The sequence below is a fragment of the Corvus cornix genome, chromosome 2, assembly GCF_000738735.6.
Source record: "Corvus cornix cornix isolate S_Up_H32 chromosome 2, ASM73873v5, whole genome shotgun sequence".
NCBI classification, from domain to species: Eukaryota; Metazoa; Chordata; class Aves; order Passeriformes; family Corvidae; genus Corvus; species Corvus cornix.
In genome coordinates, this window is record NC_046333.1 from 24,868,285 (window position 1) to 24,888,934 (window position 20,650).

Sequence of the window (20,650 nt, forward strand, 5' to 3'; positions counted from 1 at the left end):
AAACTGAACCCATGCATTTTTCTTGCACCAATTACTGTAGTGTCACACTGACTTACATGTATTTTGCATATTTGTAGAATTTTATTGATACAGCAGAAGCAAAAGCAACTCAAAACGCGAATTCTGATGCTGTATCATATTTACCTATAAAAAGACAGAAGTATACACATACCTATGTGTTTACTCATAGCTGAGAAACAAAGCACAATTACACAAAGGTTTAAATCGAAAAGGCAGCTGTAGAAGTTACAGAAAAAGATGTTCATCACTGCCTGCAACGAATAGTATACGCTGAATTCACAACACTTAAAAGTTTCATTTGCTGAAAGTTTACTAATATCCACGCCAAAGAGGTTTAGTTGAACAATACTAGTAATTCTGGTAAGTGAGAATTCTTGCTCCATTGCATTTCCTATAACACTCTCGAATCTGTCATTCTCCAAATGAAAAATGGGAGATTATGTTGGTTAGAAGAAAAGGGTGGGGGGAGGACTCGGGAGAGTGACAAGGTCTGGGACACAGAACAATAACAACATTAACTTTTATTTTGTCTGCAGGAAGGCAGACCTTGCCTACAAAAAACAAAGATCTCAAAAGCTTGTCAAAAACTAAGGGAATATGAGGACAAGAAATCTCTCATATATATAGTCTAAGACAGTGAGAAAGAACAAAAAGCCTACAGTGATTTCAGTATTTTCCACATCAGTGAATCCCTTAACCTTGTTTGTCAACTGCAGGGACTAAGACGAAAAAAAATATCCAAGGAAAAAAAAATATTAACACGGGATTTCCCTAAATCTCTAGTAGTTACTAGATAATCAGAATGCTTGTTTAGGAATGATGGAACTATTACCAAAACCAAATCTATATTTGAAAACCTAGACTGCTTCCTAGCAGAATTGAACTGTTAGCTAATTCCTGGTGGATCCAAAGAAGAATCTCTCTTTGAAAATGCCTGTAGGGTTTTCCTCCTTCAGTCCTATAAAACTTACATTCATATTTTATTTTCTATTCTCTGCATTCTACGCCTTTGTTTTTCACAGGCATCATTATATAACAAAGAAATATAAGTTTTCTTATTTAGTATTTTTCCTCTTCAGTAAAAAAATAAGACAAAATAGGGAGAAGAAAGGGGGTTTTATTTACTTCGGGTTTAGGCCAGAACATGTTTTTCTGGCCTTTTGCTTGCAGGCTGCACCTTAAGGAAGTAACAGGATTGCCTTGTTCCTTTTCTTCATGTTTTCATTGTAAGGTGTTCCTCAAGTTCCTAAGCCTTCCCCTACTTCTTTGTTGGTATCTGTGTATTAAAGCCATCTGAGAATATGAAGCAATATTCCCCATCACACACCCATGGGGAAGGCTGAAGTACATAGGGGAAGGGCTGAGGAAGGTCTGCTGGTGATAAATATACCTTCCTTGGAAAACCCAACACCCCTTGGGGAGAAAAACTATTCCAGGCAATGTGGAGGTTCACCTCACCAATTTCTCTAACTGCTTTCTTTTCAGAATAGTTTGCCAAACACAATGAACTTGTGAGAATTCATCTTTAAATACAAACATTCAAGAGAGGCTACTGAATTATTAAAATGGGATTTAAAGAACAATCCCCAAAGCACATCTAAAACTCTGAGGATGTAACTTAAGGGGCACTTTCACTGCTTGTTTCTAACAGAATACCACCACCACTGTCATTAATGTATTTAATAGAATTTTGTAGAATTCCATCCTTGAAGTGGAAAGTATGAAATTTTACTCCATTTCTTGATAAGCCACCTTTCCACATAAGCCATAGAGACATTAATAATGAAAAAGGCCAAGCAGGTCATACAGTGTAAGTTCTTGTCATGAGAGGTTTTCTTTTTAGAGATTATTTTATTGGTGCTTCCATCAAACAACTTTTAAAGAAGCAAAGGGGCTGTTAACTATTCTGCTCAGGGCTCATGCACTGTTGTGCCAATATAATTTCCAGAAAGGTTTTCTAATCAGCCATGATGCTCATCCCACTCTCTGACCTAACAAAAGATAGAGGACATCACCACATGGAGCCTAGAAACCCTGTTTCTCCACACATTCCACATATGGCCATTATTTTCTTCATAGTTCTCTTTTTTCTATAAACGAAAAACTGCAGTAAGTACTTTCCCCAGTTATTTTAGCTTGTCAACCACTCCACTACAGACAATGATCCAAACTCAGTGGCTACTGAAATCAGTGAAAAGATCTCCACTGATGGAATCAGACAGATGCAGAAGTATTATAAGGGAATGAACTCCATTTCCTGGCTGAGAACAACATAAGTAATCATATTCCTGGCATAGTTAAATATTACACTGGGTGATCAATGTTCAAGTTCAGCCAACACCTACCTAGAGTGTCATTTTCCCTTGTAAACTTTGAGTTATCAACACTGATACAGACTGGCATAAGTCAAAGCTATATGCAATAATAAACACATTTTCTGATTACTGAAAGCACTGTATTCTCTTTGGACACCAACTCTGGAACCTTCTTTATTTGCAATTATAAACATCTGGGAAAGTCTCACAAGTCCACCAGAGATACTCAGCAACAGTCAGTGGTGGGTATCTGATTCTTGACAGGATCCTAAAAACATATGCAAACCAAAAAGATGGAGATAGAGAGTACTCACACAAGTAGAAACTGTGTATTATGAAGTGCACGGTAACTTACTGTAAGCAGTATATTGTATGCCATACCCTCATTGTGACAGTAAGATAGGGAAAGCTAAATATGAAGATGAATTGATCCTGTGCAAGTTCCTCAATGCATTTACATACAAAGAGGCTCTATTTCAGTACCAGTGAAGTGTAGACTCGATTGCATATAATAAACTTTATTTAAAGTGGATCAAAAAAGCAAACAGATTCATTCACTCCATCTTTACACTGCTCACATTTCAAAAGCTCCTTTTCATAAAACTGCCAAGACCTGCCACAACTAGACTTCATTTAGCAGCCAGTTTAGGATTACAGTGGTGAACCTTCCACCTCTGTGTCAGAGGACACTGAGTGAAACTAACTTCTTCAGCAGCACCCCAGTGGAGATGGCCAGCTTGACAGTAGATAGTTTTCTCAGCAGCCACTCTGAGGGTATTAACACCAGATACTGGTCAAATTTGGACTGTACATGTTTAGTATTCCATCATGAGTGTAATAAACAAAGTGCTGTACACATTGACACGTCTTTTAAAACAAATAAGTCTCATCCTTCAGACAGGAATATTTGTTAGAATTTTTAAATTGATCAATAATATCCTCCCCCATGGGAAAAACTACTTGGTTTTGCCTTCATGTTTTGTTCATCATATATGCCCTGTTATGTCATTATGTATTTTTAATAGTACTGTATTTTTATTGTTAATGGAAACAAAGGTCTGTAGCTCTATCATTAATGTCAACTAGTATAAAAAACATTGTCCTCCAGAACTCAGTCTTTCTAACTAGGAAAACATTTTCTGATGTAAATAATATTTTATTAATGCCTGAACTCTTAATAATTCTGACAGGCAAACTACTATTATTCTATATATGCACATAAGTGCCTGCGTTCCCTGTGGACAAAAATGCCATCCAGGTATATAATACCCCGTTTGAAAGAAAAACAGCCCTAGAAATCAGCAATATAGTAGCTTCTTACAAATCAAACCTCTCCAAATCCTCCCTATGCTTTTAAGTGTTACTAGGTTTTAGAAAACGCACATCTGAGTTAGCAATCTTCTATGAAAATACTTACTCAGTGCTACCTGAAACTAGCTGTTTCATTGGTGCCAATAAAACTCTAGAGCAATTTGGCACAGTGGTCCACTTTCTAAATAGTCATGAGATGTGATACACATTCAAACAGGAAATGTTACTAGACCAGGATGGTGAAAGAGTTAGAACAAAAAAAAATTGTTTTGATGATTTTGATGTATCTCAATAGTATTAAAAATAATTTTGTTCAAAACTGTTTGAAAGTGACACATGTAAATTCACTTAGCAGGATTACAGTAAGGTCCTCTATTTGATCCTCCACAAAAATAAGAGGCAACAAGATCTGGTGAATAAAGAAAAAAAATTAAACTTTGCCCTTTCATTGATCAACAACGCTGTATTAAATACTCAAGTAATAATGTCCTTAATGTCCTTCATGTTTAGCATTCTTGCCTTTTGAAATATCTTCCCCCTAGAATATTCAATGCTTCAATTCTTTTTGAAAAAACATGCAGAATATGATAGCACCCTACCAAGTAAAGAGAAAGTGAACTATTTTCTGTGTCTAGATGCTTGTGATGGAACAGTATTCAATCACAGTCCTTTACCTCATTAAATGGTAATGTAACAGATTTCTACTGAAATCAGTGACATTAAAGAGGGCTGCTAAGGTACCTTAAATGTAATACATTTAGAGTTGATCATGAAATGCAACTGAAAAACAATACGATACCCACTCTGAAGAAAAGTGATTGATGATGCAGAACAAAAAAGGAGACTTCTTCCTATGCTTCTGTCTCGGTTTTGGAGACAAAACTTCAGGAGGAAACGCTCCGGAATGAGTGTCTCCTCCGAAGGGAAAGGACCTCCCCTTTCCTCCTCCAATGAGGCAAATTGATAACAGCAGGTGAACGTGGAAAAATGAACTGTTTATTAACACAGAACAAAACAGAGTAGAACAGGAAAAAAACCTCAAAATACAACAAATGCCTGGAGAAGGAACAAACACACGGGCTGGCAACTGGGCTCCCCCAATCTCTGGGAAGGGAAGGGGAAGGAGAGGTCCACGCAGCAGCCCAGAGTAGGGCAGATGAAAAAAAAACCCCTGTTGACTCTCGGGTGCCGGTCCTCCTCCCCACAGGAGGCAAAATGGTTTGGTGTTCCTCAGGGCCCGGGCCAGCTGGGGCCACCCCGCAGGCTCCCCAGACTAGAGATAAGGGAAGGAAGGCAGTGAGGCAAGGGGGAGGGAAGGGAAAAATTACCCAACACAACCTTTTTCCAGCTAGCGGCAACAAAAAAAGAAACCCAAAAAGCAGCACAGCGCTCCCGGCGCACTCCCTCCCGAGCCCTGCCAAGCCCCACAGCCCCCGAGCCGTTGGGCCGAGCCATTGAACCGACCCGCGCCCCGCGTCCCACGGCCCCACCCCCCGGGTCCATCTTAAAGGCACGGCATCTTTAAGCAGATGGTTAAGGAATAAAAAACCCCAAAAACCTTATAACATCACCCCAGGACAGCTTCTATGTTAAAAAAAAAAAGGAGGAAAACAATATGCATTTGAAGGGTAATAAAGTTGTAGAAGGACCAGTTGGTCTAAAGATGGGGCTGTAATCCTTCTAAAAAAAGGTACATGGGCAACATAGTTGCTAGTCAATAGTTCAAAAGAGATGGCAGAAACAATTGCTATCCCAGAAACAGCTGATAAAGTACTTAAGCTTCATACTTTAATTGAAACAAATTAGATCTACAGCATACATGGTACTGTTTGCTGCAGTACAAGCACACATTAGACTTGTATGAGCTAACAACAATCAAGAAATAAATGACTGGACCATACAAGACCTTCTGTAGCTGAACTCATACTTCCAGCTGCACTTCTAACATTATTCTGCACCAAGCAACAGTTACTGAAACTACAAGCTTGAAAGAATAATTGAATGAAATGGTCACGCTTGCCTCAGTTTTGATCTATAAAAATTAAACATAAGTGATTCTAAAATTGTTTAGAACTCCCACATTTCATCCAAGCAACACTTCTAGTAATAACAAATGCCTTCCATATCCCTTTGATCTTTTTGGTTAACTAAAAATTTAAACAATACTCCTTTCAAAGGAAAGTCAGATACAATGGTACAAAGATGATGTGCAAAATATGTACAAAAGTTTGGGTTTTTCTTGTTTCAGTTTTGTCAGACAAGAAATGTTTCTATATCTATGGAATAATGGTCATGGCACCACAATTTCTGCCAGTCTAGGCAAGCCACCACAGGTACACCATGATTCCTGCCAAAGATGGTTCCTAATCTTCAACAGTTCCATAGTTCCCACTGGAAACACTCCAGGTCACAAGCAACCTAATAAGCACAGTACCACAATAAACATATAAAACATACTTTCCAAGCCTTTATATCAAAAAGCCAGACTCAAAAGGCCATCTGAGTTATTCCCACAACTACTGTAAAATCCTTTGGATTTCCAAATCATCTGCAATTAAAATGGAAAGACAGAAGCAGAAATGATATTAAATTGGACGTAGACACTGAAGTCTTAAAACAAAAATCCCCAAAAATGACACTTTTATCCATTTTTTTTCATTTGAAAGAGCTAGGGGCTAGCATAAAGCATTTAAGACATAAAAATGCAACACCCATTTGGGTGGGAGGTCCCAGGGTGGAGAAGGAAACCTGTCCCTTGCATAGACACTTGCTTCTATCAAAACCTTCATTTTTATTTTAGTTTTTGGAACTATCACTTAAAGTAGCATGCTTGGTTTTGTAAAAAACACAAGATTTCAGCTTCAAATTTAACAGGCACAGTGACACCGTGCAAATACTAACACAGAGCTACCACATATTTAAATTCTGTTGCTTCACTTCACTTCCTAAGTTTTCTTACATAGTCTGATACTGACAACCTAAAATGACGTAGTTAAAAGTAATAAACAGGGAATTTTAAATAGCCTGTCAAAGTAAGTGACATTTATATCATCTTAGTCTCAAATTCTCATGCAAAGTTCCACCCAAAGCAACTTCATCATGAAAAGCTGAAAGTTACCTTCCCCATTGAAAGGTGTTGCATAATCTCCCACAGCAGTTAGTAAGTTTTGCATTATCACTAGCAACAGCACTCAGTGCTTAAGAACAGGTGTTTCTTTGTTAGAAATGGTTTTGTCTATTTGACAATTAAACTCTTGCCAAGAGATGTCAAGTCAACTGAAATCTCTGACATTTTCTTTGCAACCTGCTGAGTTATCAGCAAAACTAACAGGCCACAGACTGACCTTCAAGCTCCGGAGTTTGGCAAGTGCTGTAACTTCAGTATACCCAAGGGCAATAATACCACCACAGAAGGAACTCCCTTTCAAGTTTTCAAGGTAGCAGAGATGACCTAGTGATTTTGGATTACTATCATTCCAACTAAAAAACCCACAATTAGTTAGTGCTACACAATGTGAGACAATCACAAAAAAATCCCACGACGCAAGGAAAGAAATACATTGTAAAAAGAGATGCTGTGAGGAGGTTTCTTTCTGAAAGTCTAGCAGTCTCGAATAGCTCACAAATGTTGCATGCTAAAAGGACTTCAATTTCTTTGTACAAAGACAAGCCTTAAAACACTATTTACATCATTTTCTAGACTCATGTATCACCTCTGAAACACCTTCAAAGCATTAAACTTTTAAATCCCCATTACTTACAAAATAGGCAGTCTTTCCCCTTCTAACAGACTGGCACCATCCAAGACTTCTTACCACTTTTCCTTTAAGTTTGATGTTTACTAGGAGACCAGAATGGGGACAGGTTTTCTTGCCCTTTGAAAGCTTTTTGATTTGTTATGTAACTAAACATGTTTGTACAGCTTTCTTCGTATCTACAAATCCTTAATCCACAGGATGTCAGTTCAGGCAATAATTATATTAATAAATTGTAGACAGTCTAAGAAGGAAAGAAAGATGGAGAGACATTTGGAATTAACGTGCTGTGAATCAGTCCTGCATCATCCTTTGTCAGTGGAATTAGCAGGCTTTTCTTCCCTCTTCTTGTTGCATTTTAGTAATAATTTTCAGTGCATTTGACACATTTCATCTCACTCAATGCACTGAACCCTAATACAAGGGAACACCAGTTTGTCAAACATATGTTATTGAGGATGCATACCAGTTAATCTTAGGCAGCTGACATTGTCAAAGACAAGCCACACTAGCAAGAGCTACAGAAATGCTAGGCAAAGAGGAGAGAGGGATCACAAGAGCACAAGCATGACTGCTGAGATACCAAGCAACACAAAAGGCCAAAGCTTCCCACCTCCTGTCCCAGTTCTCCCCAAACCAGAAAATCTCTCACAACAGTTTCAAAGTATGCAACAGTTTCAAAGCACACATCTCCACTGCTGCTGACAAGAGGAGCTGCAAACCTGAAAAAGACTAGTCGTCCACTTGGCATAGGATTCAGCATCAGATACTTGAAGAGCTGGATGAGAGCAAGACTTTATTCTGAAAATAATTTAGTTTTTTACAGGAGTTTCACAGAAGCGTCTGTGAATATTTATGGGTCAAAGTAGAGCAGACACTACAGTATTTGTAATCCAGGATAACCACATTGATTTGCTGCTACGGACATTATGAAGTGCAGTCCTAAAAGGTTTTTTAAACAATAAACAAAAAAGTGTGTTACAACAGCAGAACTTCTAGGGATGCCAAGCTTTATATTTTAGTGTTTCTTACAGCTGTTTTTAGCTCAAATTAAAATGATAAATGCATTCAGTCTTCAACAGGAATGCTGTCATTCAAAACTTGGCCATTCTGGAAATAATGCTGGTGAATTTTCACATACTGAAATTTGGGTGAATTTTCTTCCTCATTTTGCTGCAAATCCTCCAATATCTTTTTTATACAATTTGGCTCAAATGCAGACGTGAGTCAATATAGAAAATAAAGAATTTATTATAAAAGTAAAACTCTTATTTCTTCAATTTCCAAGCCCATTTATATTTTTGAACATGGCTTCCTGAAATTAGGAAAGAAAGACAGAAATCAAGAGGACTATGAGTGCAGTAATGGAATTTTTGAAGTGTATTTAATATGAACTTACCATAAAAATGAATTTTAAAAATGGTTAAAAAAACCCGCTCTTGCTTCATTCTGGTTTATTTTACAGACTAACAATATTTCAGATCTATTAGCTTTTAAAGTTCCCCATGTATGGTTTGGTTTTGATAATTACACATTTAACAGATGTATAGAAGACTAATTAATTTTTTCATTTCCCAACTTTTCTTTAAAAAATACCCAAAACCAAAACAATCCCCTGAAAAGTAGAGATAAAGACTCAAATGAAAAACAGTTCCTTGAATTACGTAACTGATTTCATTTGTACAAAGGGTATCATATTGCTATTCTTACCATTAATTTCTGCAATGTCACAAGACACAAAACATCTGCTGAAAAGATCCTTTAAAAAAAAAATACATAAAAGACACTCCCCAGGCACACTGTTTACTGCAAACAATTAAAATATTTCAGTGGTAATACTGCTATTTTACTCAGAAAAAATTCTATACAAAGCTAACTTCCAATATTCAGTAACAACAGATACTTCCCCTATTAACAACTTCAAGATAGAACTGTATATGCCATTCCTCCAATGAAGAAGGTTCTGAGAAGGAATTTGTTCTTTTTGGATTAGAGAAAAAGAACCAGAAAAAATACCACTCGTGAAAACAGTCTGTGCCAGCACATTTAAACGAAATGCTTTGTCCCTGTATGACTTCAGGAAGTAATTGCCTTTCTTGTCAAGAAAGGGCTAGGTTTTATTTGGGATTTACAACATGACAATACTTTAATGCAAATTTCCCAGGAAAGACAATAAAGAGGCACTGGTAGGAGAGAACTGAAGGAAGATCTCACCGCATGTTTGGATAGTGATGCCTCTAGTCTGAAATCCAACATCTTGAGAAGTTCAGGTTAGAAGGAAAATATTTTGACATACAGCCCCCATTTCAGAATAAACTGTCTATGGGTTCAGCAGCTGACAATATTAATTTAGAAAACTTATCAGTTTAAGCAGCCATATACATCATGGAGCTGCTTTCTTCTCACATAGGCAGCCTGTTCTGTTCTACAACAGTTAGTCATTCCTTGAAAAACTTTTCTTTTAAAGACAAGTGGTGCTAGACAAAAATCATTCTTCTTCAAACTAGAAAAAAAGAGGAAAAAAAAGAAAAAAGAAGCACCATTTCTACCTAATCCATGATATAATCTGTTGCACTGGAGACATGTACATTACAAAAAGAGACATAAACATTAAGAATAGAATCCAAGAAACATTTCTTTTTCCTATTCTCCAGCTCAAAAAGCAGGTTGTACTCAAACAATAGTTTTGAAAAAAATCATTGCCATCTTTATAAGGAGACACAGCACAAAGCATGCTAAGTTTGGAAAAGTAAACATCTTTGAGCAGAAAATAATTATATAGTCCAACACTAAATTCATCATAAGAAACTACCTCCCAGCAGGCACTGGTAGGACTTTTTAGTAAAGAAAAGCAAAGGAAATAACAGCAGATTTGGGAGGGTGGGTATAAAGAGAATTCAGGGATTTTGTTTTATAGAGTTTAGCATATAGCAGGTCCTATTGTTCTTTGCTCTACACCTAGGCAGTCCCCTAAGTCTTTACAGAGGAGGATTTCATCTCTTGGAACCAGTGTGAGAGAACAAGGCATTGGTGGTGGACAGAAGAAGATTGTTCTACAAATAAAATTTTCCAAGCCCCTTACACTGAATGGAACAAATACAAGTTTACGACAGTTAATGCCAGACTCAATACAAAATCTCCACTTCACTGGAGTGAGTCTCTGACTCTCTTTTCTACTGCAGCAATGGAAGAGAATAATTCAGGTACACTTTAATCTGACCTGCCCCAAACAGAGCAGCATGCATGTAAAGTAATCAGAACTGCAAGGGAGATACCAAAAGCTTTTCCTCTTTTGAAATGCAGTCAGCATTCTCATCTGCAGGGCTGATGCACGTACAAAATTAAAAGAAATAGAAGTACATAATTAGCTTGACTTTAATCAATCCTTAGTAAAGTCATTGCCAGTCTGACTGAAATTAAATCTAAAAATTTCTTCAAAAGCTGTGCCTAGAAGTTTATACTCCCCTACTCCCTCGCACAATGCGTAACTACGTTTTTAAAAAATATAAACAAAGCTTTCCATCCCTTCCATGCAGCTGTGTCAGCTTTAGAACATATATTCTCTTTGCAAACATGTCCACATCTTGTGATGGTTTCTACAGCTAGTGCTTACACTGCTATGAAAAACCAATGCTTGGCTACAAGAATTTTTGACAACCTGAGGAGAAAAAAAATTGCTAATTCTCTTCCTGCCACTCCCCAAGAAAGACAGGAAATTTGAAACGAATGAACTCATATCCACAATAAAAAGGAACATTTAATACTCTAGAACAGAGCTTTAAATTTAGCATTTTATTCCTCTGATACCATGAAGCGCAATAAGGAAAAAGGCTTCTTCTTTTCCTTCAATCAATACAATCCCTTAATAATTCAAACTCAAAACATTTACATAAAATATTAGCATTATATATTTGTAATTGATAAACTGAGCCAGCAAGGTAATCAATCAATTTTCAATTACTTGTGGCAACTAGATACGATGATAGTGCACAAACTAATAACTGACAACAGTCACCTAATGAACAGGCTCATGCCTTATGGAAGTAACGAGCTTCTGGGTTCCATTTTTAATAGCCACTTGAAATCATAAATATGTATTTCCTCTTCTGCTTCATGAAAACGTTTATTATATATAAATTGAGAAGTGCTCACCACAAAACCATCCAGCATAACTTCTTTTTGTAAGGACCATACACTGCTTTTTATGTTATGGAATGCATTAGTGTAATTGCAGTGTTAACTGACTTACTGGTACATCGCAGCATTTTTACATCACTGTAAATGGGTTCTGAATAATGTCATACTTACAACATCAAACTTCTGTGTGATGTTCCCCTGGACATCAAGTAAATAAACTTTGCCATAATGTGTTCCCAGTGCCAAAAACTGTGAAAGAAAGAGATTGATTACATAAACACAAAGACACCACAAGAAATAGTACAGCAATGCTAAATGAACTCAAGGATTAGTAACACTGGGGAAAAGAAAAAAGCCCACCATTTTCTATAGAGAAAGGCTATTTTAACTGTACCCAAAGCATAAAACAGGGCTTCAAGCCCATATTACTGTGATAGTGTGAGTTAGCTGTCAGAATGAGTCATGAGGACCCTCATCCACTGACAACTAATGGTGCGTCTGCAGTCTGTACACACCAGCTGATGGACTGTGGCAGCAAATTAAAAATGCAGCGTGAGAGCAAGAACCAACGGAGATCTGAAGTAGTTCCTAGATCCTTTCTGCAGCTTTGTTTCAATCCTAATGTTTCCTCTGAGTTTTATTTTTAATTCTCCTTCATTATTAAAATAAAAACAAAGTGTTCAAACACAGCAAAAGGCCAGCTGTAAGCCACTGGTAAAATACAGCTGAATTAAGGAAGGTCTCAGACAGTGCATTTAAGCACACACCTGGGTTTGCTTTCCTTCACGTAGTAACATTCCTAAATAGAATACTCCCAAGACAAATACACTTACTTGGAAATCTCAGGAGTTTCTTTCTAAAATATAGTAGCAAAATAAAGAAATCTCCACATAAATCCATACTATCACAGACTTATTTTGATACAAACAAGAAGGAAATTGATTCTGAGAGATCTGCTGCTAATCAAACCATGTGAACTACACCTAAACAGAAAAGGCAGAATTTCAGTACTACTTGATTTATGACAGAGATTTCTTTTATTTGCCCCCTCCCCCATCCCCCCACTTTCAGCATTACTGAAATAGTCTAGGCTACTCAATTCTCTGTATTTCACTGCATGTGAGCATGCTTCATTGCAACCTATAATGAAATGCTCAAATTTACAGGCACTGCTAAGCGTGTCAGTCAGGCAGCACAATCTTTAAAAAATAACCTTACAGAAAGTCAAGGTTTAAAAGGATTTATCAAAATGGAATTGCTTAAAATGAAATTTCAGTTCAGGCACTTAAAATATGAAGCTACATTAAAAGGAGTCAAGAAAGGGAAAGAAGGGGCTCATTAGAAATTCATTCCCTGCAATGCCTTTCACTCCTGCAAGGTTGCCTTTTTTCAGGAAGAAAAAAGTCCCCTGGGTAAAAAAATCAATACTGGTTAATAAAACATCAGGTGTGCAGACATAACTAGGTATGACTATTCCACTGCACAGGCCTGCTTGAATGCACCAGGTGCCATGACGATTAGTCATCCAGTGCAGACAGCAAGCCTGGTGAAAATATGATGCTTTAGCAGCAAAAAAGAAAAAAAAAAAAATTCTGGGGGGGAATTAGTCTGAACGCAGAAGCCAGATCTCAGGATTCCCAGCAAAGTTAAACTGCTTTAGTCAGAGTCATATTTTACATATTACTGTATAATTTTTCTAAAGATAGCATTTAGCAGGGCTTTTCCTGTTCATTTAGGGGGAAAAATCCCCAAAGCCCAACTAGAATGAAACAGAAACACCCTTGCTAAACCTATAACCCAGCTTCATTTTTAAGCTCTCTGTTGTAGGAGACCTATTCCTAAAAGACTGCAGTACCTGGCTTCTAACAATATTGATCTTTCTCATAAATAGTGTATCTAGTTTGCTGGAAAACTGAAAGTGCTGGGATACTTCAACAATTTTCCTGTATTGTCACGCTTTGTGACACTATAGTAAAAGCTGTATCTGTGCACATCCTTATAGAAAAATCGTGTTAAATTCTTGGCTTTCAAAATTTACCTGAGACTCAGGACTAAAAGGTAACAGAAACAGGCCATAGACAAGGAGGAAATGCTTGCCAATTTTCCAAATATCTGTGTAATTCTAAGTTGTCAAAAACATTTTAAAAAGACTTATTGTTTTCATTCACACAGTTAAAATACAAGCTTCATCTTAAAAGCCTCTTGAGCCATAGCAACAGTTCTCTGAGGAAAAGAAACACAGCACAAGTCAATCTAAAAATATAGACAAATAATAAAGATAGATCCCTCAACAGTAACTGTTAAGGAGATATTACTGGCTAAAAATTATACATTCAGAAAATAGCTACTATGTTTTACATACTAATAGTTGACAAATCATTAACTCATACTTTCAGGTGCTCTTCAGCATGACTCAGTATTTTAAAATGATTTTCAATACTTATAAAAGAGAAGAAAACTCATAAAATACAAAAGCAATTCTTTAAATCACTAAAGAAACATATGAAGTTTATTCCTTTTAAGAAAAAAACAATAATTTTTCTTAAAATTTCTTTAGTTTGCAATATCTATTACTCTATCCCTATCATTTTCTGGTACTTCAAAAACCTTAGCATGTGCATTTCCTCTCCTTGTTTTTAGCATACTGAATCAGGGAAAGGGAACAGGGAAGTCTTAGTACACCACCACCCAAAAGAAAAACCTAAGCAAACAAAAAAACCCTGTAATTTCTTTCTTCTACACTGTATTAACATATATATAACATATATATAACACAGCGGAATATATGCTAAGCTCCTGGCATGATAAAGTTGGTCTTCACTGATACAGGCTGCGCACATAAGCACAGTATATACCATCTTTCTTTCTGAATAAAGAAAAGTTAGGACTGTATTCTGATTGCAGTTCATAATATTGTTCATAATTAAAATGGAGTGAACATTTTTCTAGTAGCTTTCTAGTACATCTTATCTAACAAATCACTGCATCTTGAATTCTCACCTCATTTCCTCATTGAGAAAATGTGTTTCTCACTGAAAAAATGTTTGATACAAACAAGAAGGGAATTGATTCTGAGAGATCTGCTGTTAATTGAACCATGTGAACTACTCATTTTATCACTGAGAAAATGTGGATTGTTCAATACAGGTTAATGGTGAATTTTGTTTATGTTACTGTTGTCTTGCACTACAACTCTAGATTTGGCATCACTTCTACACAGAAATACGCTGATGCATTATAAGCACAGATAAATATATAAAACCAAGCAGAAGTGCTATCTCAGCCACAAAGTCACATAATACCTTTTCATGCACTGTCATGCAGCTGGCTGCATCCTTCTGGAGAATTTCTGTCATTCCATTAGAAAGCCGTTCATACTTGAGCTTAGGCTCTTCTTCACTCTCATCTTCCTAAATTTTCAGGAGTGTAAGAAAAAGGGAGCAAGAGAGGAAAAACAACAAAAATATTTAGAAGTTTATTTAAGATAAAAACAAGTTAAAAGATATCCCAAAACTATCACACAGCAACAGGCGAAGATGGATCACTGCGATCTCTTCACAACGGCCATTACAATCAAAAGCCAAACTTTCACAGTTTAATCATCTGAAGGGGTTTGGGCTGTGCTTTTTTGTTACTGGTTTTTCTTTTTACTCCAAAGTTCTGGGTGCAAAGACTGTACAGCAGCATGTCAATTCAGCTGTAAGAGGCACTTATTTGATATCTAAAAAGCAGGAAAAAATGTCCATGTGTACTTTGTTACATAAAGTTAGTTACTTGCAATTTAGAAGTAAAATACAAAAAGGATGGATATGATAATGAATGATGATAAAATAAAGTGTGCCACTGTAGCCACAATGAACTGAAAGCTGAAGCATGCATGTTGCAAGAAACTTCATGACCTTTACAAGATGCTGCACCTCTGTAGGAAGGATAGAGGCAAAATGCTGTGAACAGAAATAAGAAGAATCCACTAGGAATAAGTTAATTGTCTAAAACCCACCAATGGGCTTATGGTTAAAAAAAAAAAATAGTATAAATATGTTTTCTGGGAGAAGGATCTGGACACTGTATATTCCTATGAATCACCTTTACCATTCGCATGTTAGGATTTTTTCTGGTAAATACTGAAGCTTTCCTCTCTTTCTTTTCAAGTATGTTAGGTATTATCACCCAATCACTACTTAAATGCAAGGAAAGATCATGGGGCAAAGAGTGAAGAAAAAGGAAACCAAGCTAAAAAAAACCCCAAGCAGCAAATTTATTGATCAAAGAAGACCCAACATGTTTATCTCTTAGGAAAAGAAAATCCAAGTTGCAAAATAGCTCTTTGGTCACAGGCATCTATCTGTAACAGATGGTCTATGGAAGTACAATGCCAGAAAGATTCCACAGGCTTCAGTAAGACTCAGTTAATCTTATATATGCACAGACATACACAAACCCTTATATCTCCCTTGGTCTTCACTGGGAAACAGTATACCTGCAATAATATTCTCCTACAATCGCTATTGACTGTAATGAATATATCAACACTGTGTATGTTTCCCACATAAAACACATCTTTCATTCCGAAGCAACCAGAATATACCAGTGCAGTGCTCTACTTAAAGGAGTGCCTTGACTTCCCACCAACCACTGCCTTCCAATTTCTAAAAATGCAGTGTCAGCCTATGGCAGAACTGTATTTGTGCAACACTTTCTTGTAGTCAACGATGCAAAAAATAAATTTGGAAGAGACATGTTAACCGGTTAATAAAACATATTTTGTTTAAATTGCCTTTGGAATACTAAAGCCAGTCTTTCCCAAGTTAAATAGTACAGCCATTTACTATGTGTGCTACCATCATATATGGTAACATGTATATAACCTCATAAAAAACACAAAAAAGCCATACATACCTATGGAAACACCCAATATTTAGCCCCATGTTTATAGAAACATGCTGCAAAGAGAGTCTGTTTTAAAATGTTATGTGAGAGTTTTATGACAGAATACAAATTAGATTAATACAGGGATGTCAGCAGCGCATGACGTAGGAGTATGAAGTGAGGTGTCAAAATGTCCACCAAGAAACAATTTTATTCAGTAAATCTAACACTGAACAAAGTTGTTACTAGACAGAATGACAATGTCAAATTACAGGTTGGTATATAAATCAGTCAAATTCCTCATGCCTACAGATCCTTAATAAATGGCTATGAGGTGGAGGGAGGAGGTAAAGTCAAAGTAAAAAGCATACATGTGATGGAAGGAGGGCGTAAGAAAGTATGTGTCCATTTTATACCAATTAATACATTACTCCATTTTATACATTGCTTACAAAGATTACACTTGAAATGCATGGGCAGTCATTGAATAAATTCATAAAAGTAAAAATTGAACTCCAGTCATCTAGTTTTTATAAGATCCCACATGTTGCTGGGGTCTGGACATCCAATGTGCAACCAACATGAAAAGTTAATTCTAATCTCTTGAGTAGTTTGCATAAAATCATTCATCCGTGGACCATTAGATAAAGTTACTGTAAATAAGTTTCGCCTGTCTTATTTATGAGTGAAAACTAAGTAATTTTTTCTGCACATGAATATATAAAAAATATATACTTTCAAAAGTCAGTGCACCAAAGCGTTCTGCCAGGCTTCAAAGTAAGTAAATAAAATGAAAACTCCCAAATATTAGGCATGATGATGTACCTATTTCACGCTTTCTTGACAGGTATCTTCTATGTTAAATAAAAGTCAAGCTAAAAGGTAAATTGAAATGAGGTTGGGGCACTTTACTGTAAACAAAACGAAATTAAAAAGGTGATTTGCAAAAATTCAAGATTTCTCTACTGCTTCAGACTCTGATATATTAAATGCATTTGATGATCTCTTATTTAGAGTATCAGAATTTAAAAATTTTAAAGGTATTTTTGTATCAAGAAAAGCTTTTATGCAGTTTGATCTTCTAAAGTAAACACAAACCCATGTTAATAAAAGTAAATCAATAATTTTTGTTAAATTTTAATAATCTTGCAAACCCACAAATTAAACCATGAGCAGTCTGAGTTGAGATGTCAGTTAGCTGCGTTTCTATGACAACCTAAAGGAATAGTACAAGTCCTGACTCGCAGCAGAGCTAAGATATAAACAGAGTGACATTTACCCTATACAAGAGAACTCACAGCTGTCCTTTTTAAAGGGAAATAATAATAAAAAAATCAATTGCTGAACTTACATGGATTTTTACTAAGTGTATGATACTTTTAATTAAACCATCCTAGAGGATTCTAAAAATTTGAAAATAAATTTTGTTAACACTGCTTTTTGTACCACCACTTAATACTACTTCAATATTTAATGCCTAAAACTATCTGAAACAACAATACTGAATTTTGAGATTCTTGACAAATGTTTTGAGAGAAAAAGAAATAAATACTGCACAAAATGTGTAAAGCACTCTACACATAGCAGCCTTAAATTCTGAAAGGGAAGTAGACCCACAGAGCTGACAGGAGGAAGATACCTTTGTGATGTTGTAAAACAAATAATGACCATTTTTCCACAACAAGAATGCTAACTTGAAACTCATAATCCATTTGATTTTCTACTTGCCTTTTAATGCTAAAGCTGGCAGTTACATCGCTAAAAATATGCTGTAAAGAACAGGTATCCATAAACATTTCCCATTGAAAGCACATTTCCAACTGAATGAAATACTCTAATTAGCCCCTAAGACTAACACAAACCCGTTCCTACTAAGAGCTCTTCCAGTTGTCATTGCTGAACACACCTGAACTGAAAACAAATTCCTTTTCATACACCCAGCACCTACTCGCTTACCAACTCTTCTTCTGGAATGGATTTACAAAACTAACAAGAGCCACAAATTGTGCAATATACTCTCAACAGGCAAGTGTCACTTTGAGGGATGCTCACCGGCCTTTCTGAACACAGGTTCACAACCTTCTTCAGATATTCTGCCCCATCTTTACTAGCTTTGCCTACAGGAACTATTGTGTAGGAATCATGAGTAGGAAAAAAAAATAAATCTGAAATCAGTCCTCTTGAAGAAAATTTCCAGAAGGAACCTGTGGGCAGTTCCCAGTTATTCCATTAGCCCACATTTGCTCCTGCAGCAGAGGATCTGCCAACAGGACTGTCTGTCACATGAACTACATGCTCTATTGATTGCAGATACTCTAATTATGTTACAGGCACTGACAGCAAAGTGTCATCCCTCCCACACATGGCTTGCCCTCAAAGTTTTTCAAAGCCTTTATGGAAATAAACATTGTATACATTATAAGGCAAGTGTCCTTCCCCTTTGCTGCACATCTTCTGTCCAGTCCCAGCTAGAATTCCAATTACTCCATTCCAGCCTTGTTTATGCCTGCAAGTTTTGATCCTGCAAAGCATTTAAACTCCAATACAAAGACAGCTGAGGTCCATCACTGAAGCAATTTCAAAGAAGACACACTCACACCCTACTCCAACAAGGCCTCAGTATCATAGGCCTTCTTAAAGGGCTATATCTGAAAAAAAAAAAAGACAAATAAACCCCCTACACTTAATTTTCTTTTTTTCCATGCTTTCTTTCAAGTTTACCTTGATTTCAGACATTATAAGCAAAATGTTAAATGACCTCATTTCCTCCTGGCCAGGACAGGGTTAATTTTTGCAGTAGCCAGGAGAGGCATGGCTAGGGCACAGAGGCTGTTCTACACTACCTTATGTCATTGCCAGGTGTGGGGAGGGAAGGGGACCCTTCCCTGAAGAGAAGGGGTTCGTTCTGGTTGAGCAAAGGACAGGTTTCATAATGCTGGTTCCAAGCTAGAGTGCTGTGAGTATTTTTGCATGTGAATCACTCTCTCTCTTTTGTACACTTTTGTTATTAGTACTGTGGCAGCTCCTGTTAATTTTCTTATCTCACTGCTGTTTTCAGTAAATTGTTCTTACCTCAACCGGTGAGCTTTCCCTTTTGTACCTCCTACTCTCCTCTCCAGCCCACTGCAGGGGAAGGGGAGGAGGGGAGCAAACAAGCAGCAGGTAGTTTGTAGAGTCTCAGTGGGAGCACTAAAGTGGGGAGTACCATTCCTAAATCACAATACCCCCTAGCTTACTGGGTCATTCAAAGTGCTCTGCCTCTGTTTATCTGAGTACTTAATGTTTAAGACACATTATAAAATCCCATTTAAAAAAACCCAAACCAAAACCAAACCAAAGAACCCCATTCTGCTGCAAAAAGTGCAAACACAACATTACTTCAAAAAAGTGAGGAGAGACTACTTGGCAATTTATGAGAGTAACTCTTCCTGACATTTAATACAGGTCAGGCCTTTAGAAACCCTAGTAAGAAATCAGAATTTTTATTTATTTAAATAGTCATCACTATCACACAGAACAAAAAAATTAAACCAACTAGTTAGAGCTCCAGAATTACTAGTTTGCACACCAGATGAAGATCTCCAGTAGAACCAAAGAAACCAACTCAAATTATTTTTGAGTTTAAATAAAGGTCCACAGAATGTTTTCAGTTATGCAAAAATGAATAAACACATCCTTCCTTAGTGCTCTGCTGGGGGCAGCTTCACTTCTTATAGAAATTCAATGACAAATATAAAAAGAAACCAACATAAAAAGACCTCAAGCCCCAAAATGAAGTCTCCAGGGATAGTTACTTATTTCTCTTATATATGTGCAGAAGCACAAAGTGCAGCAAAATACCCAGCAGAACTGAGTTGCCAACATAATTTATTACCTTTCTTGGTTTTGACATCTCCACTTGATCCAAGGTATAGCCATCTCCAACTCTTGATTTTTTTAATGGAAATAATGTCTTAATCAGGGTGTTGACTGACTGTCTCAGCTTTAGTTTTGAGGGCCTGTGAGACTGGCTGGAAAGGATCTTTCATCTATAAAGCCCCTATCTGACAGGGGAGCAAAGAGTACTTATCCAAGTGGCTGGTGCCCTGCTGAGAAGCTAAATGGATGACTTCTAAACAGACTGCTATGAAAGGCACATCATCAGTGGGGTTTTACATCATCATCTGACCCCCCAGCTCTCTGCAAGCCCTTCATATCACCAGCATTGCTTGGAAGGGCAGGATTGCACCTAGGACGGCTGTG

The 20,650-nt window shown here is 36.9% G+C and overlaps 1 protein-coding gene across 3 annotated transcripts in view; it reads right to left on the minus strand.

Annotated features, from left to right (window-relative positions):
* VPS41 (VPS41 subunit of HOPS complex) overlaps positions 1–20,650 on the minus strand; it is a 113,560-nt gene that overhangs the window by 77,485 nt on the left and 15,425 nt on the right. For all 3 annotated transcript variants that reach the window (XM_019285710.3, XM_010398619.3, XM_019285711.2), the window contains exons 3-4: positions 14,842–14,949; positions 11,711–11,788 (exon numbers count right to left, since the gene is read on the minus strand). In XM_019285710.3, the coding sequence (XP_019141255.1) occupies positions 11,711–11,788; positions 14,842–14,949 (186 nt within the window). The remainder of the gene's footprint in view (positions 1–11,710; positions 11,789–14,841; positions 14,950–20,650) is intronic.